The sequence below is a fragment of the Myxine glutinosa genome, chromosome 9 (genome assembly GCF_964187855.1).
Source record: "Myxine glutinosa chromosome 9, kmMyxGlut1.1, whole genome shotgun sequence".
Taxonomy (NCBI): Eukaryota; Metazoa; Chordata; class Myxini; order Myxiniformes; family Myxinidae; genus Myxine; species Myxine glutinosa.
Window position 1 is genome coordinate 106,286,114 of NC_136269.1, and position 27,241 is coordinate 106,313,354.

General features: G+C 49.1%; 2 protein-coding genes across 2 annotated transcripts in view; both read left to right on the top strand.

Annotated features, from left to right (window-relative positions):
* Positions 1 to 13,492, top strand: part of RNASET2 (ribonuclease T2) — a gene marked incomplete at its 5' end in the record, with an annotated part of 103,999 nt that extends 90,507 nt beyond the window's left edge. Inside the window, 2 exon segments of the mRNA XM_068098095.2 lie at positions 4,854 to 4,925; positions 12,376 to 13,492. Coding sequence (XP_067954196.2) covers positions 4,854 to 4,925; positions 12,376 to 12,579 — 276 coding nt within the window.
* Positions 1 to 27,241, top strand: part of LOC144893653 (uncharacterized) — a 1,023,192-nt gene that overhangs the window by 50,123 nt on the left and 945,828 nt on the right. The gene's annotated exons all lie outside the window — the stretch shown is intronic.

Sequence of the window (27,241 nt, forward strand, 5' to 3'; positions counted from 1 at the left end):
AGTGGAGGAATGGTTGATCAGAGTAGTGATGGCAATGTACAAAAGAGCGCGCACAGCTGTAAGGACGAAGGACGGGAACAGTGGTGAGTTTGAGGTGAAGGTGGGAGTGCATCAGGGGTCGGTACTAAGTCCATTACTATTTGTAGCTGTGATGGAGGTGCTGGCTCAGAACGTAAAGGAGGGTTTACCGTGGGAGTTGTTGTATGCAGATGATCTGGTGTTGATTGCGGAAAGTATGGATGGACTGAAGGAAAAGATGACCACGTGGAAGGAATGTATGGAGACAAAAGGTCTGAAGGTGAATATCGGAAAGACGAAGGTGATGGCAAGTGGTAAAGCATGTGGTGAGGTGGAAAGAACTGGGAAGTGGCCCTGTGCTGTGTGTAGGAAGGGTGTCGGAGTGAACTCCATTCAATGTACAATGTGCGCTGAGTGGGTTCATCAAAAATGTAGTGGTCTGAGAGGGTCATTAACCAGTGTGGCAGCTACATTCAAATGTAAGGTGTGCACAGAGGGAGCTGCAGATGGAGGAAATGTTGAGTTGGATCTTGGAGATGGCGTGAAGCTGGAAGGTGTGAAAACATTTTGCTACCTCGGAGACATGCTGAATGGAGAAGGTGGATCAGACTCGGCAACGGTTGCTCGAGTGAGATGTGCATGGAAGAAGTTTCGGGAACTGGGTGGCGTGCTGATGATGAGGGGAGTGTCGTTGAAGCTGAAGGGAAAGGTGTATGCTGCATGTGTGAGAAGTGTTATGATTTATGGGAGCGAGACATGGGTAATAAACGTAGAGCAGCAACGAAGGTTGGAAAGGGTGGAAATGCGAATGGTTCGGTGGATGTGTGGAGTATCGTTGAGAGAGAGGAAGACAAATGATGAATTGCGAAAGATGATGGGAATAGAGCCTGTGATTGATGTTGTGAAGAGGAACAGGTTGAGATGGTTTGGTCATGTGTTGAGGAAGGATGAAAGTGACTGGTTGAGAAGAGTGATGGAAATGAATGTAGAAGGAAGCAGAGGACGGGGAAGACCGAAAAAGACTTGGCTAAAGATGGTGGAAGAAGAAATGCGGGCAAGGGGGTTAACAAGGAGAGATGCAGAAAATAGGGCAAAATGGAGAAGATTGTCATGGGGACCGCAAGGCTAACCCCCGCTCTAGCAGGGAAAATGGCCTTTAAAATGCATGTTGTTGTGTTGTTGTTGAGATGTCTGTACAACTTGATTGGAGTCCACCTGTGGCCAATTAAATTGATTGGGCATGCTTTAGAAAGAAACGCACCTTTCTACATAAGGTCCCACAGTTCACGGTGCATGTCAGAACAGAAACTCTTACATGAAGTCCAAGGAACTGTACGTAGAACTCTGAGATAAAATTGTGAAGAGGCATAGATCTAGAGAAGGGTATAAAACGATTTCAAACAGAACTCCGAGATAGAAGGGAGTGATGAAAGTTCCCAAGAGCACAGTGAGCTCCATCATTAGGGAATGGAAAGAATATGGAATGACCCAAACACTTTCTAGAGCTGGCCGTCTGACCAAACGGAGCAACCGGGCAAGAAGGACCTTGGTCAGTGAGGTGACCAATAACCCAATGACTAATCTGACAGAACTACAGAGTTCCTTGGCTGAGATGGGAGAACCTGCCGGAAGGACAACAGTCTCTGCAGCACTTCACAAATCGAGGCTTTATGGGAGAGTGGCCAGATGCAAGCCACTCCTGAGAAAAAAGCACATGACAGCATGCCTGGAGTTTGCAAAAAGGCACATGAAAGACTCATGAGGAGCATGAGGCAAAATATTCTGTGATTGGATGAGACAAAAATTGAATTTGGCCACATTGCAAAGCGCTATGTCTGGTGGAAACCCAGCACAGCTCATCACCCATCTAACACCATCACTACTGTGAAGCATGGTGGTGGTAGCGTCATGCTATGGGGATGTTTTTCACCGGCAGAGACTGGGAAACTTGTAAGGATATAGGGAACATTGAATGGAACCAATTACCAGCAAATCCTTGAGGAGAACCTGCTTCACTGTGCAAAAGACCTTAGACTGTGGCAAACATTTACGTTCCATCAGGAAAATGACCTCAAGCATACAGCTAAAGCAACACTGGAATGGCTTCAGAAGAAGAATGTGAAAGTCCTTGAATGGCCCAGCCAAATCTCAGACTTGAATTCCATTGAGAATCTGTGGAAAGACTTGAAAATTGCTGTTCACTGACGCTCCCCATCCAACTTGACAGAGCATGAGCAAATCTGCAAAGACAAATAGGAGAAACTCCCAAAATCAAAATGTGCAAAGCTGATACAGACATACCCAAGAGAAGACTCAAAACTATAATTGCTGCCAATGGCACGTCTACAGAGTATTGACTAATGTGAACTACGAACGGTGAACACCGCAGGGTGACAAATGGCCGTAACGGTTTTTTTAATTTCGAGGCGCGTAGCCGAAACTGGTGGTAGGTCCATCGCGTGCGAGTGAGGGGACCAAAGTACTTACCTGCACGGAGATCACGGGGCTTTATCCGAAACCCATGGAACAAATAAACACGACACAACGAATAAAAAATGCCACAATAATGATTTAATGAAAGGAAAGCACGGAATGAAAAAGAACGATGAAGGTAAATCTAATATCTAATCGAGATACCTCCACACGCAGACTCAAAAACAGACAGGGGAATGATAAAAGAAAATAAATTGTTCAAAGCTGTCTGGCATTCAGCTTTGCTCCAACGAGATCCCCGAATGCAGTCAGCAGCACAAGGCGGCCCGAGCCACTCGCGCGGGCAACGCACAAGATGGCGTGAAGTTCCTCTCCGCATTGCCACGAACGGCCAGTCCTCTTTCGCTCGTCTCCCTCCGAAACGTGACGCGGCTCCAGCTCCCCCGAAAAACACCACCGTCAAACAACACCCCTGGCTTCAAGGTTGCAAAGGTTCTCTGAGCTCCAAACAGTTCTCTGCACGAGCACACCTGAGAAAAAGCGACCACCCACTACGGAGAGAGAGAGAGACAGAGACAGAGAGACAGACACAGAGACAGACACAGAGACAGACACAGAGAGAGACACAGAGAGAGAGACAGACATTCTTCCTCCTCTCCTCCTTGAACTTTCCCGCTCTGACATCACCCTGACCAATCGCTCAGTTCCACTATATTGCTCCATGGTCAGGCTCGACCAATGACGAACTTCGGGGCGTGGCCTTTTTCCTTGCTCGATTGGTGAGCGGGGTTAATTGTCTATCGACAACGTTCGGCTCTGCTCAGGAATGTTCGGGTTTCTGTCGGCAGTTATGTTGGGTGTTGTTATTGGTTAAAGACGTGAGTTTTTATGGCCAGCTTGTTATAATTGTAAAAACATAGGGAAAACCACAGGAGGCAATCACATACCTGGGAAAACTAGCTTTAGACCCTACTTAATTAAAATAACACCACCCCCCCCCCCACCCCCCATGTGGTAACATGCAAACGATATTAAGCTCACAGTTTTTCAACTTAAATACATCGAGATTGGCTTCCTACTCGCACGCGGTCCATGCTACCCTACACAGTTCTATCTCCACTATGGGATGTCATCACCTATTCAAACCCAGGTAAATTGGATATTTCTGTATTTCATTTTAAATTATTTTGTTAAATCTTCTAAATAGAAAACTCCACTTTGACATTATAGGGTATTACGTGTGGAGCAGTGACCAAAAATCTCAATTCAATTCATTTTAATTCTGGCTGTAACGCAACAAAATATGTAAAAGGCCAATGGGTGTGAATAGTTTATGAAGGCACTATACATGTGGTGCAATGGCAGGATAGTTTAGAGGTATGTGCACTCGCCTTTGAGCTGTCTAACGTGGGTTTGAATCTCGACCCAGCTACAAATAGTCACTGCTGGGTTTTGCGAGCAGAACCATCAATGTGCGCATCATCCATCTGATAGATGTTAAGCTCGAGGATAAAGCTGCTGATAAACGAAAATCGTTGGTGCATGTTAAAAATACCAAAGCGAAATTAAAGTTGGATATCAAGTGGTTTGGTCTTCTTAGACACTCCTGGACATCATGTTGCACACTTGCTATTTTAGTGTGGTTATTGACTGGGAAGCTAACCCTCGCTAACCCCCGCTCTTGCAGGGGAATTGGCCTTAAAATGCCTGTTGTTGTTGTTGTTGTTGTTGTTGTTGTTGTATTGACTGGGAAGCAGCTCCTACACCTAAACAAATTCATGTTCTGAGGTTATTCATGGGTTACATCACATGTCAACAGACCTCTTAGTCTATTAAGGACAACAATGGTGATCTATTAAATGGAACAACTATAACGGCACTCGGTAGAGGACATACCTCCATCAGGCTGAACAGTTCACATTTTGTATCCCACTGATAGGCCGGATCTGGACCCAGACCTGAACCAAAATCTAATCGGCTTGTTATTGTCACCTATCCAACTTGTCCACCAAGTTTTGTCATAACTTGTCCACAACTCTTTGAGATATCGTGCTAGATATCATTTTTGGCCTCGTTTCTCAATGGTGAAGAATCACTGAAATTTTTTTACTATCCAGATCAGGATCTTCACCAAAATGTAATCATTTTGTCCTTGTGAAACACCCAACGTCTCCACCAAATTTCGTTTGAATCCGTCCAAAGCCTTTTGAGTTATCTTGTTCACAGACAGACAGAGGTGAATCCATAACCTCTATCCACCTTCATTGGCGGAGGTAATTATGGGGATGACAATTATTGTGATGTTGAAGTTGTGTAACTGGATGTAGGTAATTTTGAAAATATGTCAAGCATTTTTCAGGTTACTTGCACGACCAACAATTTTTCCATTTGTCCTTTTCTAGTTTGCAGATATTGAAATGGCATTCCACAAGGTGTTTGGTGTAACGATGAAAATTCAATGCATCCAAGAAAAGGTAAGTTATACTTGGGGAATTGAAGTAAAATTATAAAGTACAGGAATTTTGACAACTCCATCAATTTAGTCAGATTTTATCTGCTGTCAAAGCCAATTAATTAAAAGGCTCATGGAAGAGTAGAACAACTGGGAGCAAAGGGACAGTATGGTGAACATGAAACAGGAGGACAAGAACATACAGTCACATGAAAAAGTAAGTACACCCCATGTAAAGTTTTGACTTTTTCAACATATTTCAACATACAGCTATTTGAACTTCATTTCAACAATATTGATAGATAAAGGTGATATAATATAACAAATATCATGAAACATTTACATTTTGTAGTCCATTGTATAATTTTAAAAACATAAATGCAAATTTCGCATGTGGAAAAAGTAAGTACACCCTTGGCTCTAATAGGTGGTATTGCCCCCTTTAGCAGAAACAACCTCAAGTAGGCATTTCTTATAACTGTCTACCAGTCTCTGACATCGACTGGGAGAATTTTTTGCCCACTCCTCCATGCAGAATTATTTCAGCTGTGTGATGTTTAAGGGGTTTCTTGCATGCACAGCTCGTTTCAAATCCCCCCCACATCATCTCGATGGGATTTAGATCCGGGCTTTGACGTCGCCAATCCAGAACCCTCCATTTCTTTCTTTTCAGCCATTCCTTCGTGGATTTACTGGTATGTTTAGGGTCATTGGCATGTTGCAAGGTCCACCTTCGGTTGAGCTTCAACTTTCCGACAGATGGCCTCACATTATCCTCAAGCAACCTCTGGTGCAATGAAGAATTCATAGTGGATTATATGATGGTGAGCTGCCCAGGCCCTGATGCCGCATAGCTGTCCCAAACCATAATATTTCCACCACCATGCTTAACAGTTGGTATCAGGTTCTTGTGGTCAAATGCTGTCTTTGGTTTTCGCCAAACATGTCTTCTTATAACTGTGGCCAAATAGCTCTACCTTTGACTCATCTGTCCAGAGCACATTGTTCCAGAAGTGCTGGTCTTTGCCTAGGTGTTCATTGGCAAACTTTAGTCTTGCCCTGATGTTCTTTCTGGACAGCAAAGGTTTCCTCCTGGCACACCTCCCATGTAGATCAAATTTGTGCAGCCTCTTTCTAATGGTAGACTCGTGCACTTTGACAAACAGTGGCAAGAGCTACCTGTAGGTCCCATGATGACATTCTTGGGTTCTTCGAGACTTCTTTCAGCATCTTGCGGTCTGCTCTCGGGCTGAACTTGCTGGGGCGGCCTGGCCTGAACAAGTTGGCAGTTGTTTGGAATCTTCTCCACTTGTAGATGATCTTCCGGACAGTCGAATGATTGATTTCAAATTGTTTGGAGACCTTTTTTAATCCCTTCCCAGACTCGTAGGCATCTATAACCTTCTTTCTGAAGGCATCAGAGAGCTCTTTTGATCTAGGCATGGTGACGCCGCACACTTCAACAACAAAGAGCAAACCAAACTAAATGTCTGAGGTTTAAATAAGACAGGTTCCTCCAAGATCCTCTCTAACAATGTTGTAATCATTTGCACCTGAGCTGGTGCACCTGATTCTAATTTTAGGTATTTGAAGTAGTGATAAATGTAGGGGTGTACTTACTTTTTCCACATGCGAAATTTGCATTTATGTTTATTTAAATTATACAATGGACTACAAAATGTAAATGTTTCATGATATTTGTTATATTATCACCTTTATCTATCAATATTGTCAATCAATCAATATTAATCAATCAATTTATTGGGTTTATCAATATTGTTGAAATGAAGATCAAATAGCTGTATGTTGAAATATGTTGAAAAAGTCAAAACTTTACATGGGGTGTACTTACTTTTTCACGTGACTGTACAGACAGGAGTTGTGTATGAAAAGGGGCGGAAGGGTTGGGGTATGTGGTGCAGGTCTCAGTGGGTAGAGTATAGCTCAGAGTGAGAAGTGGGAGAGACCATGAGGTAATGATAGGCAGCATAGTTGTTGTCTTAGAAGGAAGAGTGTACATGACTTGGGAAGATGCTTTCACTCTACAAGAGAGGAAGTGGTGAATCAATGGAGGTGGGCATTCAGTTTAGACTGAGAGGGTAGCAAGGCCAGGTTTATTTCTTGGCTATGCAACCTGGAGGGGCAAGGGTGGTGCAGAGAGGTGTGAGGGTAGGCAGAGCAACGCCAGAATAGGGCTGGTGAAAAACTGCAATGCCACCAACCTGCCTGTAGAGAGAAAGAAGCAGACACCTGAACTGCCAATGACAGCTAGTATAGATGGGTGACATCAATGTCAAGACCTGGGGATCCCTATATTATTGGGCTCCAAGTGGGCATTGTGAGAAGCAGCAGCAACAGTCCAGAAGGGGACAGCATATTGCTTGGACGGGTCTTGTCTACTCATGTGGACCTGCTGCGCCAAAGCATTGTGCTTCACGATTGCCCAAATTAAAGGGATCCAAATCCCGAAAAATAAATAAGTACTGTTGTGAAAATCAACCAAGTCCACAACTTGTCCCATATGTAGGTTTAATGTCAATCAGATCTTTGCATCATCCTGTAAAATACATCATGCAATATATATATCAGGATCTAGGCATCATATGAGAAAGATTGAATATATCAGTCAATGCAAGCAAGCCTAGAATATAAGTGGGTACGTACCATTCAATTCTACATGTCATTCTACATAATGTCGCAGGAGTGGCCTCGAGTCGCGGACATCCGAGGTCTTATAGACGCCGCCCAGCGGTTTACGTGAGCACCACACCTGGGTTCAACTTTGGTACATTTTCACCACATTCTCCCCACAGTTAGAACTATACTGCCGCTAGGCAGGAAGCGAGCGCGCGTCAGCATTAATTGATGGAGGAAGCCATTATATTATTATTGGGGTGTCAAAGAAATATTCCCCTATTGATTCTTGTCTTTGTGCAATTGTTTTACGTTTCGCTATGCTTTATGTTTTGCACTCTGTCAAAGCGTCTTTAGGGCGTCCTGAAAAGTGCTATATAAAATAAATCCATTATTATTATTACAGGTCAGTCGGTCCATCCGTAGCGGTCAGGGTGGCGAATTACCCTGCCAGCACGGGTTCGGAAACTACCGGGTACGACATCCCCAAGCCCGGAGTCCCCTGCTTCGGAGTAGCCGCTGGAGGCAGGTGTCGGAGGGGCACCTCAGTGCCTTCAGGCAGGGGTGTATCAGGCAAAGGGAGGGACGGCAGATGTTCCCTAGGTGCACCCATAGCCTGGTTAGCAATCATGTCCGATACCGGCAGACGATGAGCCCGTGGGTCACCATAGTCTAGTCTTACAGTGGAGTCGTCGGCACAGTAGCTAGATAGGATAAGTTGTACTTTGTCGAAGAGCGAATTTCCATTCGTCGCAATGCAACACATTACAGGAAGATGTGTCGATGTGTAAATCAGTAAGCCTCTTTACAGTAAGCTGTAACAGTAAGTAAGATTACATGACAGGAAGCCATTACAGTAAGTCCATTACAGTAAGTCTGTACCTGACTAGGCTCCCAAGGGTACATGGTCGATCCATGTTAGGTCCATGTCATGGAATTGCCGAGAGAGAGAATCGATGAGAGCCATTCGGAGCCATAACGAGCGTTACTCGATACCGGCAGCGGCCATTTTGAAATCACGAGACTCGAGCGCCCTCTGACGGCAGCTCATACGAATTACAAACTCTTGCTTCGGCACGTGAAACTACCGTTGGCAGCGATCCTTCTCACGAGACCCGAGCGCCCTCTGACGGCAGCGCGTACGAATTACAAGCTCCGGCAAATATACGTCTGCCACGAGCTCCCTCCGAAGGCTGCCTGAACGACCGGCAAACTGCAGTCGGCGTGGGAATCGCAACCGAGTATGGCAGAGTACGACAACGCACAAAACGACCGAAATCGACGACGCACAAAACGACCGAAACGCGCCTCCCCAGCGAAGCGCGCAGAACCTCTGCGATGCATACGGCAATCCCGTCCAGCAGTACAGCGCTCGGAGGATCGAAAAAGATCGGCTATACCGGCTACCGAGAGAACGTCCCGGATGGATAGTCCATCCATGGACCGTCCTATTGACATACCGAGAGGATGTCCACCGGCTACCGAGAGAACGTCCCTGATGGATTGACCATCCATGGACCGTCCAATTGACATACCGAGAGGATGTCCTGGATGGATGGATTGTCCCATCGTCCTATTGACATACCGAGAGGATTTCCCGGATGGATGGATTGTCCCATTGACATACCGAGAGGATGTCCCGGATGGATGGATTGTCCCATCGTCCTATTGACATACCGAGAGGATGTCCCGGATGGATGGATTGTCCCATTGACAAATCGAGAGAATGTCCCGGATGGATTGTCCATCGGATGGATTGGCCATCATCTAACGGATGGATTGTCCATCGGATGGATTGGCCATCATCTAACGGATGGATTGTCCCATTGACAAATCGAGAGAATGTCCCGGATGGATTGTCCATCGGATGGATTGGCCATCATCTAACGGATGGATTGTCCATCATCTCAACCCCCCCCCCCCCTTTTATTTTGAGATAGCAGCCGTGCGCCGCGTACCGAAGTCGAGCGACCTTCACAGTCTGGGTCAGAGGGAAATGAAATCAGGCAGCGGCCGGGCGAGGCGTCTCGCAGCCTCGAAATGTGTCGTGGAGGCAAGCCAAGAGCCCTGCCCTAGAAGCAACAAGCCCAGAGTCAAGGGCGAACAGGCGGTCGGTGCCCTCGTGGCTTGCTCAGGAGACAAGGGAGTCGGGCGCAACGCTCAATGTTACTATCTCATGGGGTCACCGTGTACTCCCATATGCCCCCTTATCGATTAACGGCATAAGTCCTCGATGTTGGCTAGTCGCCCTCGAAGGCCGCCACATTATGACACGCACTTTTGTGCTGGGGCGGTCAGGTTGAGTATTTCCGCTATCTGTAGAGGTACCAAGGTAGACGAACTCAGGTAGATGTACTCTGATGACGCAAGCGCGTGAAGCAGGCAATTACGTTAATGGCGCTGTAGGGCAAACGCGTGATTAGTCGATGACGTCATCAATTGGTTCGGGCGCGTGCGGGCGGGTTTGACGGCGATTTCCTGGAGCGGAGTTCCAGCTGAGCGGTATTCCCAGACGGAGTAAAGTGGCACACCGAAATCTATAGTCTCGCGTCCATTGGGCACCAGCATTCGAGCGGGCTCGAGATTGGTGTACTGAATACGAACCCGGCCGATGAGTGGATTGTTTTATCTAGGGCGCACTGCGTTCGAGGGAAAACCGAAAGTCGAGCTCGGCCCGTTGAACCAGGGTGGCACGCCAAGTCGAGAGGGCGAGCACTCTTGGCAGCGATAAACTGCACGTCCTGAAGTAGCATCTCGTTTGATAGCCTTCGGACCGTGTTATACATATCACGTCCTGAAGTAGCATCTCGTTTGATAGCCTTCGGACCGTGTTATACATATCACGTCCTGAAGTAGCATCTCATTCGATAGCTTTCGGGCCGTGTTTGTCCGGAGTTAGACATATAGAATACATCGCGCTATGGTATATGATCATGCCCGAGTGCTGTGAAAGTCTATGAAGGTCCCGCTCGACTTCCTTAGAAACTCATCCGTGCTGCGGCGAGTCCTCGAATGGTGCCAAGCAAGCCTCTTGCCAAGCGAGCTTCATGCATTGAGGGGATTCCGGGCAGCGGAGTTCGCCAGCCTCGTTGAGTAGCCACGCGTAGGTGGGATTCCGACCAGCAGCAATCGGGGCCGCCGGCCTCGCAGGGTACGGCCTGCGAGGGGAATCGCATACGATTCGTGTGTAGGAGGTGATTCCGACGAGCAGCGATCAGAATCGCCGGCCCCTCAGAGTAGTGCCCGCGACGGGTGCAGTGCGCGATTCGCGCGTAGGAGGTGATTCCACCGAGCAGCGATTGGTCGGGTTGTGCCCGCGATGGGCGCAGCGCGCGATTCGCGCGTAGGAGGTGATTCCACCGAGCAGCGATTGGTCGGGTTGTGCCCGCGATGGGTGCAGCGCGCGATTCGCGCGTAGGAGGTGATTCCACCGAGCAGCGAATGGTCGGGTTGTGCCCGCGATGGGCGCAGCACGCGATTTGCGCGTAGGAGGTGATTCCACCGAGCAGCGATCGGTCGGGTTGTGCCCGCGATGGGCGCAGTGTGCGGCTTCGCGTAGGAGGTGATTCCACCGAGCAGCGATTGGTCGGGTAGGCCGGCCGTGTGATGCATGGCAGACATGGGAGTCGTGAACACTCGCGTGGGAATCTCATCTCGGGCCGAGGCACGCAAATCTAGGATGATTCGCTCAGACGGAGCCGTTAGCGTTTCGAGCAACCGAGGCTAGACTCGTACCTTCGGCTCCAAGCGGGTCCGTCGTTCCGACGGGGTTTCGGCCGCAGGACGTTGCCCAGTAGCATCGTTCTCCAGGCGTCTTGCCGGAGTCCATCACGCCTGCTCCGGCGTTCGGGCCTCAGGAGAGCAGTTCGCGCTTTGACGACGCGGTTCCACAAAATGCTTGCGAGCTCCAAACGCATCCGGTCCCTTCGAGGCAGGCCGGCAGCGAGAGTAGTCGGAGCTCCGTGGCTGGAGCTAGCTCGACGGGTCCTCCGCTGGTCATTCTTCTCTGAGGTGGGCCTCGCAGGAGCGTGGAGAATGTCGGGAAACGCTCGTCTGAGATCTGCGTTCATCCGGCCATCGCCAGACTCGTGTCCCGCCATTTCCGCAGATCTTGATTGACATTAAGTGTTGTGAAAATCAACCAAGTCCACAACTTGTCCCATATGTAGGTTTAATGTCAATCAGATCTTTGCATCATCCTGTAAAATACATCATGCAATATATATATCAGGATCTAGGCATCATATGAGAAAGATTGAATATATCAGTCAATGCAAGCAAGCCTATAATATAAGTGGGTACGTACCATTCAATTCTACATGTCATCCTACATAATGTCGCAGGAGTGGCCTCGAGTCACGGACGTCCGAGGTCTTATAGACGCCGCCCAGCGGTTTACGTGAGCACCACACCTGGGTTCAACTTTGGTACATTTTCACCACAAGTACACTTAATGATACAGAAATACGAAATACATTTGTTGCACGATAGTAAACCTATGGCGTCATCAGCACACACATTCACTCACAATGGGGGGGTCGAGGCAAGGTCTTTAAAGATACGGAGATGGAAATGGCCTCTAACGCGAGCAGGTCTCTCGGGTGAGCAGCACAGACCAGCCCACAGCCGCGGCACACAGTAGAGAGGAGCTAAGATGTATCAAGCAGGGCGAGGAGGGAGAGCGACGGAGGGCCGAGCAAAGATAAAGCGCTCATGTACAGCTGACAACCGCTTCTAACCTTTCTGAAAAATCTTCTCGTGCTATTCTGTTTTAAAGCAATGCTGCACTTGTCAAACTTCGTTTGATGGCATCACCTTTTTATCTACTTTCTTTTCAGGATCATAAGCAGATGCTCGGTCAGATCGAAGTGTGCCTCAACAAGTCTTTACTGCCCATAGACTGTGAGCACAACAGCACCCAGGGGAAGTCACAATTCTCCAACTCGAATCGTACCCAGAAACTGACTTCTTTGACATCATTCCACGTGTGCAGCAATTCCTTACCGGTAGTCTACCCCCCAATCAGTACAAAAATGCCATGAGGTGTCGCACTGTTCAGGGGAACCTGTGCGGAGTGTGCCTGAGATGATGAGGTTTGCTGTTTGCTCATATTATGTATCACTTTCATGAGCCTTGGCTTTCTGTCAAAAAATGATTCCACAACAACTAAGTTACCACAGCAGTAAAGGTTTACGATTGAAAAAAGCTGGACTTGCGAGTCGGTAGAGCCGACGTTTCAGCGAAAATCCACTCGCCTTGGTCATGGTGAGTGAAGATGTTGAAGTGAAGAAAAGGCTTGAGAACCGCCACGTGACTTCCACCGGTGGTAGGGCAAGTTGGTTTGCAGAGGCGTGCAAACAGTCAGATGACGCCCGAATTTGTCTCCAGACCAACTCACCCTACCATTGGTGGAGGTCACATGGCGATTCTCAAGCTTCTTCTTCACTTCAACGTCTGCCGTGACAAAGGCGAGTGGATTCTCGCCGAAACATCGGCTTCACCGACGAGTCAGTCCATCTTTTTTCAATTGTAAACATGTACTTTTTAAAATCCGACTGGATAAATAATAACAACTTGCATCGATTTCATTTGAACAGATTTCACAAGTCCTGTTACAACAGTGATTTAAAAAAAATTTATTGTGTATTTTGCTTCTTATTTCAGTGGGGTGGCTGTTTGTTTTTTAAAAATTCAGTAGCAGGCTTTACACTTTCCTTTTTCATGACTTTTTAAAATACAAATATTAAGCTTTTCATTAACTTGTACTTTGGCCTTGGTGTTGATTCTCGACCGACGATAAACTGTTGGACAATTGTGCTTCACGGACAGAGTGTTGCACCAAAGTGTGCGCCATCCTTAGGAAGGGCTGTTAAGTTGGGGACCTACCTGTCTGCTTGTTAGTATTCCTTGCTGGTGGACATTAAAGATCCCATGGTGTCTTTTGACCAGAAGTAATTTTGACCAGGGTTGCCAGTACTCTGACCAAGTTCCAAATTATCATCGGATCCAGTTGAATGTCGGGCCTGACCAGCAAGTTCTTGAAAGACTTGGGCCAGAAACCACTCCAAAAGTGGTGGAAAACGGAAAGTAAAATAACCCATACCACAACGTCATTACAAAACCGCTCCAAAAGTGGTGGAAAACGGAGAGCAAAATAACCCATACCACAACGTCATTACAAAACCGCTCCAAAAGTGGTGGAAAACGGAGAGCAAAATAACCCATACCACAACGTCATTACAAAACCGCTCTGAAAGTTGTGGAAAACGGAGAGCAAAATAACCCATACCCCAACGTCATTACAAAACCGCTCCAAAAGTGGTGGAAAACTGAGAGTAAAATAACCCATACCACAACGTCATTACAAAACCGCTCTAAAATTTGTGGAAAACGGAGAGCAAAATAACCCATACCCCAACGTCATTACAAAACCGCTCCAAAAGCGGTGGAAAACGGAGAGTAAAATAACCCATACCACAACGTCATTACAAAACCGCTCCAAAAATGGTGGAAACGGAGAGTAAAATAACTCGTACCACGACGTCATTACAAAACCGCTCCAAAAGTGGTGGAAACGGAGAGTAAAATAACTCGTACCACGACGTCATTACAAAACCGCTCCAAAAGTGGTGGAAACGGAGAGTAAAATAACCCATACCATGACGTCATTACAAAACCGCTCCAAAAGCCCTCCATAACCTGCCCCATCCTACCTGGCTGACCTCCTCTCCAGACACACTCCCACCCGCAACCTCCGCTCTGGTGGTACCAACCTCCTGACCCCCCCCCCCCCCCCCCATCCGGACCAAATTCAGATCCTGGGGGGACATGGCCTTCTCCATCGCTGCTCCCACCCTCTGGAACTCACTACCTCACACCATCAGAGACTCCTCACTCACCACATTCAAAACATCACTCAAGACCCACCTGTTCAGCACTGCATTCAACATTCAACCCACAGCATTTAACCCCTGACTATCACTTCTCCTTCTCCCTCCTTTTGCTTTAAATATTTCCCTATTGATTCTTGTCTTTTTGCAATTGTTGTTTTCATGTTTTGTTATGCATTATGTTTTGCACTCTGTCAAAGCGCCTTTGGGCTTCATGAAAAGCGCTATACAAAATAAATGAATTATTATTATTATTATTAAAAGTGGTGGAAACGGAGAGTAAAATAACTCATACCACGATGTCATTACAAAACCGCTCCAAAAGTGGTGGAAAACGGAGAGTAAAATAACCCATACCACGACGTCATACAAAACCGCTCCAAAAGTGGTCGAAAACGGAGAGTAAAATAACCCATACCACGACGTCATTACAAAACCGCTCCAACAGTGGTGGAAAACGGAGAGTAAAATTACCCATACCACGATGTCATTACAAAACCACTCCAAAAGTGGTGGAAACGGAGAGTAAAATAACTCATACCACGACGTCATTACAAAACCGCTCCAAAAGTGGTGGAAAACGGAGAGTAAAATAACCCATACCACGACGTCATTACAAAACCGCTCCAACAGTGGTGGAAAACGGAGAGTAAAATAACCCATACCACGACGTCATTACAAAACCGCTCCAACAGTGGTGGAAAACGGAGAGTAAAATAACCCATACCACGACGTCATTACAAAACCACTCCAAAAGTGGTGGAAACGGAGAGTAAAATAACTCGTACCACGACGTCATTACAAAACCGCTCCAAAAGTGGTGGAAAACGGAGAGTAAACTAACCCATACCACAACGTCATTACAAAACCACTCCAAAAGTGGTGGAAAACGGAGAGCAAAATAACCCATACCACGACGTAATTACAAAACCGCTCCAAAAGTGGTGGAAACAGAGAGTAAAATAACTCATACCACGACGTCATTACAAAACCGCTCCAAAAGTTGTGGAAAACGGAGAGCAAAATAACCCATACCACGACGTCATGACAAAACCGCTCCAACAGTGGTGGAAAACGGAGAGTAAAATTACCCATGCAACGACGTCATTACAAAACCGCTCCAAAAGTGGTGGAAACGGAGAGTAAAATAACCCATACCACGACGTCATTACAAAACCGCTCCAAAAGTGGTGGAAACGGAGAGTAAAATAACTCATACCACGACGTCATTACAAAACCGCTCCAAAAGTGGTGGAAAACGGAGAGTAAAATAACCCATACCACGACGTCATTACAAAACCGCTCCAAAAGTGGTGGAAACGGAGAGCAAAATAACCCTGACTAACTGACTAACTTCCCTGAAAATGTCTGCTGCTCTTCTTCTGCTCCAATCGGCTCTTCTGATCATGTGCTTGTTAAAGTGGACAACTCTCTGACCATTTTCAGAGAGCCTCCTCAGCGTCGACGAGTCTGGCATTTCACTCAGGCCAACTGGCACGGTCTTCAAGCAGCCATCAATCATCTGGACTGGTCTCCCATCTCTACTGCCTCTGACATCAACTCATCCTGGGAATTCTTCCAAAGTAAATTGCTCTCTCTCATGCACAGATTTATCCCTTCTCGTCTTCAGTTGTCATACCCTTCCTCCCGTCCATGGTACACGGAATCTTGTGGTGAGGCTATTTCCCAGAAACAACTTGCTTTCGTCTCCTGGAAAGCAAATCCAACGGAAGGAAAATCTCATTTCCTTTCACAAAGCCCGAAACAAGTGTGTGTCCACCCTCAGGAGAGCCAGGAAACAATATCTCTCCGTCCACAGGACCGAACTCTCTTATCTGTCTCCCTCTTCCAAATCCTGGTGGTGTCTGGTAAAATCTGTTTCTGGTGTTTGTTCCCCCTCCATCCCCTCCCTCACCTTAAATGGCCACACGGCTGACTCCGCACGTGAAAAAGCTGAATGCCTCAACTCTGTGTTTGCCTCTAAATCTTGTGTCCCAAACCCATCCCTCTCTGTACCCACCGTACCCAGTCGTACCCAGCTGCTCCTGGACTCTGTGTCCTTTCCTCCTGACAAGGTGGAAAAGTTTCTGTCAACCCTCGACTCTGATTCTGCAACTGGACCTGACGGCATCAGCCCACGGGTCCTAAAATCATGTTCTTCCGCTCTTTCACTCCCTCTCTCTGTTCTCTTCACCCTCTCTTTTGCTCAAGGTCATCTTCCATCTGCTTGGAAATCTGCCAACATCACCGCTTTGCACAAAAAAGGTGCAAAAACAGATCCCAGCAACTACAGACCAATCAGCCTTCTCCCAATTATCAGCAAAGTCATGGAATCAATCATTGCTTCAGATATGAAATCTTTCCTCTTCTCCAATGGCTTGATCTCTGATCATCAATTTGGTTTCAGACCTGGACACTCCACTCTGGACATGCTGCTTCTGCTTTCTCAACAATGGATGGAGGTCCTCAATGCCAAACAGGAAATTAGAGCAGTCTCCCTTGACATATCACGTGCCGTCGATACGGTCTGGCACCCCGCTCTGCTCACCAAACTCTCCTCTTTTGGTATCCATGGAAATCTCCATGCATGGCTGGTGGACTTCCTCTCTAGTCGTAGTCAACGTGTGGCCCTGAATGGGTTTCTCTCATCTCCTCTTCCTGTTCAGGCTGGAGTTCCCCAAGGCAGTGTTCTGGGCCCTGTGCTTTTTCTGGTCTTCATCAATGATCTCTCTGACTCTCTTGAAAATCCTCTCTATCTCTTTGCTGACGACTCTACTCTCTGTCGCTCCATTCTTCATCCCTCAGATCGGCAGTCTGCAGCCTCCTCACTCTCTGCAGACCTTGACAAAATCACAGACTGGGCAAACAAGTGGAACATGTCTTTCAATCCTGACAAATCTCACACTCTTACGATGTCTCTCCGAAAAGACCGACTGGACAACCCTCCCATCCACTTTCTGAATAATCCTCTCCAAGAAGTTCTGTCACTCAAGCTTTTGGGTCTCACTATCTGGCATGATCTTTCCTGGAAAAACCACATTTCAAATCTGGCCTCCAAAGCCAGTCGCCGACTGGGCATCCTCCGTCGTGCGAAGTCCTTCCTTGGCACACCTGAGCTCCTCACCACATACAAGGCTTTCATCCGCAGCTCAATGGAATACTGCTCTCCCCTCTGGGCTGGTGCTCCTGCCTCACACCTAGCTCGCCTTCGCGCTGTTGAAACCAAAGCATTCAGAATCATTGGAATCTCCCGCGATGAAGCTAACTCCAAGGGCCTCTCACTCACTCACCGCAGGCAGGTTGGTGGTCTTTCCGTCTTCTACCGACTCCTCTCTGGCCTTGCCCCCCCAGCTCTCTCTGGGCTCTGTCCCGCAAATATTCCTACAGGTCGTACAAGATCTGCCTGCAACCCTCTTTTGGTTAAACTGCCAAAATCAAGACTCTCTGCTCATCTTCACTCTCTGCTCACCTCGATTCCTCTTTTCTCCCGCCTCTGGAACAAACTCCCTCACTCTCTTCAATCCCACTCCACCCTCCAAGTCTTTAAAACAGCTGTTCACCACCATCTCTTATCTTCCCCCATCCAAAACCTTGATCTTTTCTACCCCCGCTAATTTCACCCCAATTCCACTTTTTGAAATACCAACTTCTGTCCTGGAAGTCCTTGGTGTCCTTGTGCTTTATACTTCTCCCTCCCCCCCCCCCCCTTCCCATGCCTCCTCCCCCCGGGCCCTCTGCCTTCCACACATCTCCCTGCTCTCGGATGTTGTGTTTGTGTGCTTCCCCTTTTCTCCCCATCTTGTCTTCCGCTCCCTCTTTTTGTTTATTTTGTTTGTCTGGTCGATTTGTTTCTGAAGTAAATGTTAGCTCTTTCACGAGCCTCGATTCAGTATACAAAAAAAACCAAAAAAAAAAAACCCATACCACGACGTCATTACAAAACCGCTCCAAATGTGGTGGAAACGGAGAGTAAAATAACCCATACCACGACGTCATTACAAAACCGCTCCAAAAGTGGTGGAAAACGGAGAGCAAAATAACCCATACCATGACGTCATTACAAAACCGCTCCAATAGTGGTGGAAAACGGAGAGTAAAATTACCCATACCATGACGTCATTACAAAACCGCTCCAAAAGTGGTGGAAACGGAGAGTAAAATAACTCATACCACGACGACATTACAAAACCGCTCCAAAAGTGGTGGAAAACGGAGAGTAAAATAACCCATACCGCGACGTCATTACAAAACCGCTCCAAAAGTGGTGGAAAACGGAGAGCAAAATAACCCATACCAGTACGTCATGACAAAACCGCTCCAACAGTGGAGGAAAACGGAGAGTAAAATAACCCATACCACGACGTCATTACAAAACCGCTCCAAAAGTGGTGGAAAACGGAGAGCAAAATAACCCATACCAGTACGTCATGACAAAACTGCTCCAACAGTGGTGGAAAACGGAGAGTAAAATTACCCATGCCACGACGTCATTACAAAACCGCTCCAAAAGTGGTGGAAACGGAGAGTAAAATAAACCATACCATGACGTCATTACAAAACCGCTCCAAAGAAACGGAGAGCAAAATAACCCATACCACGACGTCATTACAAAACCGCTCCAAAAGTGGTGGAAACGGAGAGTAAAATAACTCATTCCACGACGTCATTACAAAACCGCTCCAAAAGTGGTGGAAAACGGAGAGTAAAATAACCCATACCACGACGTCATTACAAAACCGCTCCAAAAGTGGTGGAAACGGAGAGTAAAATAACTCATTCCACGACGTCATTACAAAACCGCTCCAAAAGTGGTGGAAAACGGAGAGTAAAATAACCCATACCACGACGTCATTACAAAACCGCTCCAAAAGTGGTGGAAAACGGAGAGCAAAATAACCCATACCACGACGTCATTACAAAACCGCTCCAAAAGTGGTGGAAAACGGAGAGTAAAATAACTCATACCACGACGTCATTACAAAACCGCTCCAAAAGTGGTGAAAACGGAGAGCAAAATAACCCATACCACGACGTCATTACAAAACCGCTCCAACAGTGGTGGAAAACGGAGAGCAAAATAACTCATACCACGACGTCATTACAAAACCGCTCCAAAAGTGGTGGAAAACGGAGAGTAAAATAACTCATACCACGACGTCATTACAAAACCGCTCCAACAGTGGTGGAAAACGGAGAGTAAAATAACTCATACCACGACGTCATTACAAAACCACTCCAACAGTGGTGGAAAACGGAGAGTAAAATAACTCGTACCACGACGTCATTACAAAACCGCTCCAACAGTGGTGGAAACGGCGAGTAAAATAACTCGTACCACGACGTCATTACAAAGCCGCTCCGAAGGTGGTGGAAAACGGAGAGTAAAATAACCCATACCACGACGTCATTACAAAACCGCTCCAAAAGTGGTGGAAACGGAGAGTAAAATAACTCATACCACGACGTCATTACAAAACCGCTCCAAAAGTGGTGGGAAACGGAGAGTAAAATAACCCATACCACAACGTCATTACAAAACCGCTCCAAAAGTGGTGGAAAACGGAGAGTAAAATAACCCATACCACGACGTCATTACAAAACTGCTCCAATAGTGGTGGAAAACGGAGAGCAAAATAACCCATTCCACGACGTCATTACAAAACCGCTCCCAAAGTGGTGGAAACGGAGAGTAAAATAACCCATACCATGACGTCATTACAAAACCGCTCCAAAAGTGGTGGGAAACGGAGAGTAAAATAACCCAAACCACGACGTCATTACAAAACCGCTCCAAAAGTGGTGGAAAACGGAGAGTAAAATAACTCATACCACGACGTCATTACAAAACCGCTCCAAAAGTGGTGGAAAACGGAGAGTAAAATAACTCATACCACGACGTCATTACACAACCGCTCCAAAAGTGGTGGAAAACGGAGAGTAAAATAACCCATACCACGACGTCATTACAAAACCGCTCCAAAAGTGGTGGAAAACGGAGATTAAAATAACTCATACCACGACGTCATGACAAAACCGCTCCAAAAGTGGTGGAAAACCCTTTAACTGCTGCTCACCCTTTGGTAACTTAATGGGATATAACAAAACATTGCCAACTCAGTTGGCCTTTACTAACTAGTGAGTACTGTCTATGGTTTTTTTTAGTTGCGACGAGCAGCTCTATGAGAGGACCGCGTTGTTCTTGTTGTTGTAGTTGCGACGAGCAGCTCTATGAGAGGACCGCGTTGTTCTTGTTGTTGGGGTGCCTTTTTGAATAGCGCATGCGCATACACTCGGACGTGCGTTGGTATGAGGTAAGAACATCGCCGTCTAAAATCGCGATTTGTTTGACGAAACCAGAATAAATTTAGCAACAAAGACAACATGAATGTTTTCATATCAATCTCGTTTCACAGAACTTTTTTACTTTCAAATCACTTTCACCACACCACACCAAACAGAACCACAGAACCACACCACTGTTTTCACAGAACCACACCCACTTTCAAATCCCCTACCGACCAAGCCAGTTTCAAATTATCCCTCTGCCACCCAGAATTAATATTAATAAATAACATTAATGAATTAACATTAACATCGACAGAAATAACATTCACGTCCATACATTATATGTAATCAGTTGATGAAGCATGTTGCGTCGCAAAACAAAGGACAAGACCAGAACTGAAAGACAAAAAGACGCTCGTGCATGCGTATAATTTAATGACTGGTCGAATTTGGTAGCGCATATTGCAACGGATATCCTCATGATTCTACACGTCATGGCTGGTGACCACACTGTGGTCATTTTTCTCTTGTTTTGCAAGAAGTGTAATTTTTGATACACAGAAAAATGTGTTGCTTTTTGTTACATGTACATTGTTGATGTTCTTCTTTGATGTACATCTAGCTTGGTTTGTGGGATTGAGAAATTTATTTTTTGTTGTTATTTGAAATGTCTAACAGGCATTTGAGCATTAACAAATATTCAAGCTTGGAAATAAAAATTTGTTTCAGACATCTAAAACATAGTCATTTATATCATACTAACTTTTAGTTTTGTCTGGCCCGATGGCATTGAGGTAATGAGGTATGCATACTTGCCTCCAAGCTGTCTTGTCTGGGTTTGAATCCCGACCCAGCTGTAAACTGTCATCCTCGTCCATAGAGGGTCACTCTCGTCCAAGGTGGCTTGGCAGTCACTGAGATGCTGCTGCATATGACGCAGTAGTTGTGTGCGTCTTCGATATCCTAAATCCTGGGCTGTAAGGAGTTTGTGAAAGCGGAAGTTCTCAGGGGGAGTTGTGCACTTTATGAGCACGACCTTAAAAGTCGTGTGTTGGACTTTGGAGGTTGCATTCATTGGAGGTTGTAGAAAAATATCTCCCACCTCCATCGCATACTCTGATGATAAGTTGCCAACAATGTGTTTGAATCGCGTCAACTCGGTAGAAATGTTTTGGTTGTCAAATTGTGCTGTGACCTGCATAAACCACATTAGGCCAGAATTGTGGCAGAGATGAAACTGGTTGAATGTCTGGGAAGGGCAGACTGGTTGTTCGTACCGGGCGACTGGTTGTGTCCTTGTAGCTCCTTGTCCGTCCATTTGGATTGCATTGGGTTCAACAATTTTGTGTGGAAGAAAAGACCTTTCCGAGACGTTTGGATTTCCAGTCAACCCTTTATTAAACCGCCATGGTACTCCCAAAACCCCTGCTTTGAAACCCCGTTGAACCAAAGCTTAAGTGTATTCACCTATTACGAAACCAAAGGCAAAATGCTACTGCAACAACTTTGAATACAATAAGCTGCCATTTTAAATCACATGGAAAATATAAATGAATAAATCATTTTGTTTAACCACATGAACAGTATTGAATCGCCATGTTGAATTTTATGTACAATTCGACTGCATCGCTGTTTTATTATTTCCAAAATACAATCTAACTGGATTGTCATGTTTAATTCCATGTACAATATATCTGCCACTTACATTTACTGTATTGAGACCGAGTAAAAAGAGTGCGTTCACTAAGCATTAATAACAAACCTTTGTGCTAGTTACAGAATACAGATTGAGGAATTCTTTGAAATGACAATGAGATGATCCCATGACCAAGTCTTTTTTATGTTTTTTTTTTGTTGTTTTTTTTACTTCTGGTAGAGGTGCCCCACGAACCTCCAAGATAAGCTCCACACGAACCTCCCGAACCTCTATTTATTACTCTGCGCTCGCAAGCGAAAAGCGGGGTTAAGCATTCAGTTACGTACGGACGTGTGCCGTACGTGTCTGCATTTAAAAAAATTCTTTTTCTCCGCAACCGTTGGTCCGATTGACATGAAATTTTCACCATAGGAGCGCCTCCTCCTGTAGAATATTTAAATGATAATCATGACGTCATAGGTCACGTGGTGCAGGCACCATCTTGGAAAACCGAAAAATGTTGTACCTCTATCTCCAAAACCGCTGCTTGGAAAAACTTGAAACGTGGCTCATTGTAAAGAACTCCATATGGGAAATAGGTGTTGTCAACGATGACGTCATTGGTGCCATAATTATGATGTCATAATTTGACAGGGACAATGCTTAGTCTGATCAGTTCGAAATGTATTGGGCGTAATCTATGCAACAATTATATTAGAGAATATAAATTTATGATGTCATCGCTCACGTGGTCTGGCAGCCATATTGGATCAAAGAAAAAAAAATGTTCAAAAACAGAAGAGTTGGCTCGCAACAAGTCGACTGCGCAAGGTAAGTATTCTATGAATACCACCTAGTTACTCCCGCCAGGGAGTAATGCATTCGATCGTGTCCGTCCGTGTGTGTGTTCGTGTGTTTGTGAACAAGATATCTGGAAAAGTTCTGAACGGATTTGGATGAAAGTTGGTGGTGAAGGAGCTGCGCTCCAACGCGAGTCGAAAGAATTGACGCGACCAAAGACGGAATTCGTCCGAGTTGCTTTATTGAAACAAAACAGCTCAGGTATTCTGAAAAGCCCGTTTATCGGGCAGCAATATATATACACATTTATGCCCGGGCGTTTGCCCGGGAAAAGCGAGACCGGGCATGCCCGGGTGTCAAGGGCGAGTCCTGGAAAGGCGAGTCTGGACATGCCCGGGTGTCCTGGACGCGGCCTGGCAAGTCGAGGCTGGGCGTGCCCGAGCGCTCTGGGCGAGCCCTGGAAAGGCGAGAGTGGGCATGCCCGGACGCTCTGGGCGAGCCCTGGAAAGGCGAGTCTGGACATGCCCGGGCATCCTGGACGCGGCCTGGCAAGTCGAGGCTGGGCGTGCCCAGGCGCTCTGGGCGAGCCCTGGAAAGGCGAGAGCGGGCATGCCCGGGAGTTTCGGGCGTGCCCGGGAACAGCGAGTCCGGGCATGCCCAGGAGAGGCGCGTCTGGGCCCGTCCGGACGAGCCCGGCATGGCGATCGCGCCCTGGCCGCGTCCTGGCAGGTGCAAGGCGATTGTGTACATTCAGCGGGAACCGCTACACACACCCCTCCAGAATCGACCTGCACCGGCAGGGTCAATTTAAGGGGGGTCCGGATGACCCGGCCGAAGCGACCCCTGGAGGGTCGTGAGGGGGGGGGGTCCGATCCGGTGGTGGGTGGTCGAGCGGGGGGAACTGTAGACGGGGGGCGGCCTCGCCGCGGAGGAAGGGCCAACCGTGGTGGTCGGTCGACGTCCACGTGCGCCGGTTTGAGGCGGTCCACAGAGATCCGGTCCGACCGGCCGCCGACGTCGACGACGAAGGACTTGTCGCCCCATCGCAGGACCCGGAAGGGCCCGTCGTACGGCGGCCGGAGTGGCCCCCGGTGCGCGTCATGACGCACAAAGACGTACTCCGCTGTGCGAAGCGCCGGGGGGACGTAGGACTGGGGGCCACCGTGGCGGGACGTTGGCACGGGGGCAAATCGGCGGGCTGCCTCCTGGAGGTCCGAGCGCTGGTGTGCGGCGGACCAGGGACTGGTAGCGTCGGGCACGAACTCGCCCGGGACGCGGAGCGGCTGGCCGTAGATGAGCTCGGCGGCGGATGCCCGGAGGTCCTCCTTGGGGGCCATGCGGAGGCCCAAAAGGACCCACGGCAGCCGGTCGGTCCAACCGTCGTCCTGAAGGCCGGCCATGAGTGCGGCCTTCATGGAGCGGTGAAACCGCTCGCACAACCCGTTGGCTTGGGGGTGGTAGGCCGTGGTGCGGTGCAGCGTGACCCCCAACGAGCGGGCGACCGCGCCCCAAAGTTCGGACGTGAACTGTGGGCCGCGGTCGGACGAGATGTCCGCCGGTGCGCCGAAGCGCGCGACCCAGGTGGCGATGAATGCCTGCGCCACGTCGGCGGTGGTGGTGGAGGTGGAGGTGAGGGGCACGGCCTCCGGCCACCTGGTGGTCCTGTCCACCATGGTGAGCAGGTGGGTGAACCCCCGCTATGGGGGCAGGGGACCCACCAGGTCCACGTGGACGTGGACGTGGACGAAACGCCGTGCAGGCACGGTGAAAGGTGCTAGCGGGGCCTGGGTGTGGCGGTGGACCTTGGCCCGCTGGCAGGCCGTGCAGGCGTTGGCCCAGTCGCGGACGTTCCGTCGAAGGCCGTGCCAGACGAAACGCGCCGACACCAGCTTCTGAGAAGCTTTCCGGCCCGGGTGAGAAAGGCCGTGGATGGAGGCGAAGATGCGGCGCTGCCAGGAAACGGGCACGATGGGGTGAGGCTGGCCCTGGGAGACGTCGCAGAGCAGGACGGTGCCCGCGAAGGGGATGTCGGCCAGGCGGAGGCCCGTGTCCGCCGCCCGCAGGGCCTGCACCGAGGTGTCGGTGGTCTGGTCGGCCGCCATGAGCGCGAAGTCCACGCCGAGGTGGACCGCGTTCGCGCTGGCCCGAGAAAGACAGTCGGCCACGGCGTTGTCTTTGCCGGCGACGTGCTGGATGTCCGTGGTGAATTCCGACACGGCGGAGAGGTGGCGCTGCTGGCGGGCCGACCACGGCTCCGTGACTTTGGCCATTGCGTAGACCAACGGCTTGTGGTCGACGAAAGCCATGAACGGGCGGCCCTCCAGGAGGTGTCGGAAATGGCGAACGGCCAGGAATAGCCCGAGCAGCTCGCGGTCGAACGTGCTGTATTTTAACTCGTTCGGCCGGAGCTGCCGGCTAAAAAAAGCGAGTGGCTGCCAAACCCCGTCCACCCATTGTTCATGGACGGCGCCCACTGCGTAGTTGGAGGCGTCCGTAGTGAGGGCGATGGGCGCGTTGAGCACCGGGTGAGCCAGCAGCGTTGCGTCGGCGAGGGCCCGTTTTGCGCTCGCGAAGGCCGCGGACCAAACAATGTCATGCTTGGCCGGCTTGCCCCGGAGGGCCTCGTAAAGGGGCCGCATGAGCTGAGCAGCGCGGGGCACGAATCCGTGATAAAAATTCACCATGCCGAGGAACTCTTGTAGGGCCTTGATGGAACGGGGACGCGGGAACGTGGTGATGGCCTCGACCTTGGTCGGCAGCGGCACGGCCCCAGTCTTGGTGATGCGGTGGCCCAAAAAGTCAACGGTCGTCGTGCCGAAGTGGCACTTGGCCGGGTTGACAATTAAGCCGTACTCGCTGAGGCGACCGAACAGTGTTCGGAGGTGGAAGAGGTGCTCGGCGCGGGACGTGCTGGCGACGAGGATGTCGTCCAGATAGACGAAAAGAAAATGGCAGGTCGCGCAGCACGCCGTCCATTAAGCGCTGGAACGCCTGGGCCGCGTTCTTGAGGCCAAACGGCATCCTCAAAAATTCGAACAGGCCGAACGGCGTGATGATGGCCATCTTCGGGGCGTCGGCCGCCCAGACAGGTACCTGGTGGTATCCCCGTATCAGGTCAATTTTGGAAAATATGACCCGTCCCGCCAAACGGGCGGAAAAGTCCTGGATGTGCGGGATCGGGTACCTGTCGGGGGTGGTAGCGTCGTTGAGGCGGCGGTAGTCACCACACGGGCGCCATCCGCCCCCCGGCTTTGGCACGATGTGCAGTGGTGAGGCCCACGCGCTATTGGAGCGGCGCACGATGCCGAGGTGCTCCAACGCGTCGAACTCGGCCTTTGCCACGGCGAGCTTGGCCGGGTCGAGGCGGCGGGCCCTGGCGTAGACCGGCGGGCCCGTAGTGGGTATGTGGTGCTCGATCCCATGCCGCACTGCGACGGCCGAAAACGTCGGCCGCGTGAGGGCCGGGAATTCCGCGAGCAGGCGAGCGAACTCGTTCGCCGTCGGGAGGGCGCACGCCAGTTCGGTCGGCGCGGAGCTGCTCATCGTGCACGCCAGGGAGCTGAAGGTCTCGGCGTTGACAAGGCGACGACGTTTGACGTCGACCAGCAGCCCGTGCGCGCAGAGGAAGTCGGCGCCCAGCAAAGCCATGGGGACGCAGGCGGTCACAAAGGTCCACTGAAAGCGCTGGCTGCCGAAGCAGAGGGTGACGTCGCGCGGGCCGAACGTGCGTATGGCCGAGCCATTAGCAGCGACCAAAGAGGGGCCGCAAACGGCGTCCCGCCTGTCCTGCTCGGGGGCGGGTATGACGCTCAGTTGGGCGCGGGTGTCACAAAGGAAACGCCGCCCGGACGCTTTGTCCCGAATAAAAAGCAAGTTGCCCGAGTGGCCGGCGCTCATGGCTGGGAATGAACGCCGGCCCGGCCGTTTCCCGACTTGCCGAAAGTGCACGGGGGTCGGCACGTCCGAGCCTTGTGTCCGAACCTGGCGTGGTAATAACACCACGCTTGGTCAGGTGGAGGCCCCGGCCGTCGTGTCGGAAGCGGTCGGCGCGGCGTGGCGGCCGCCAGTTGCACCGGCAGTTCGGCCTCCAAC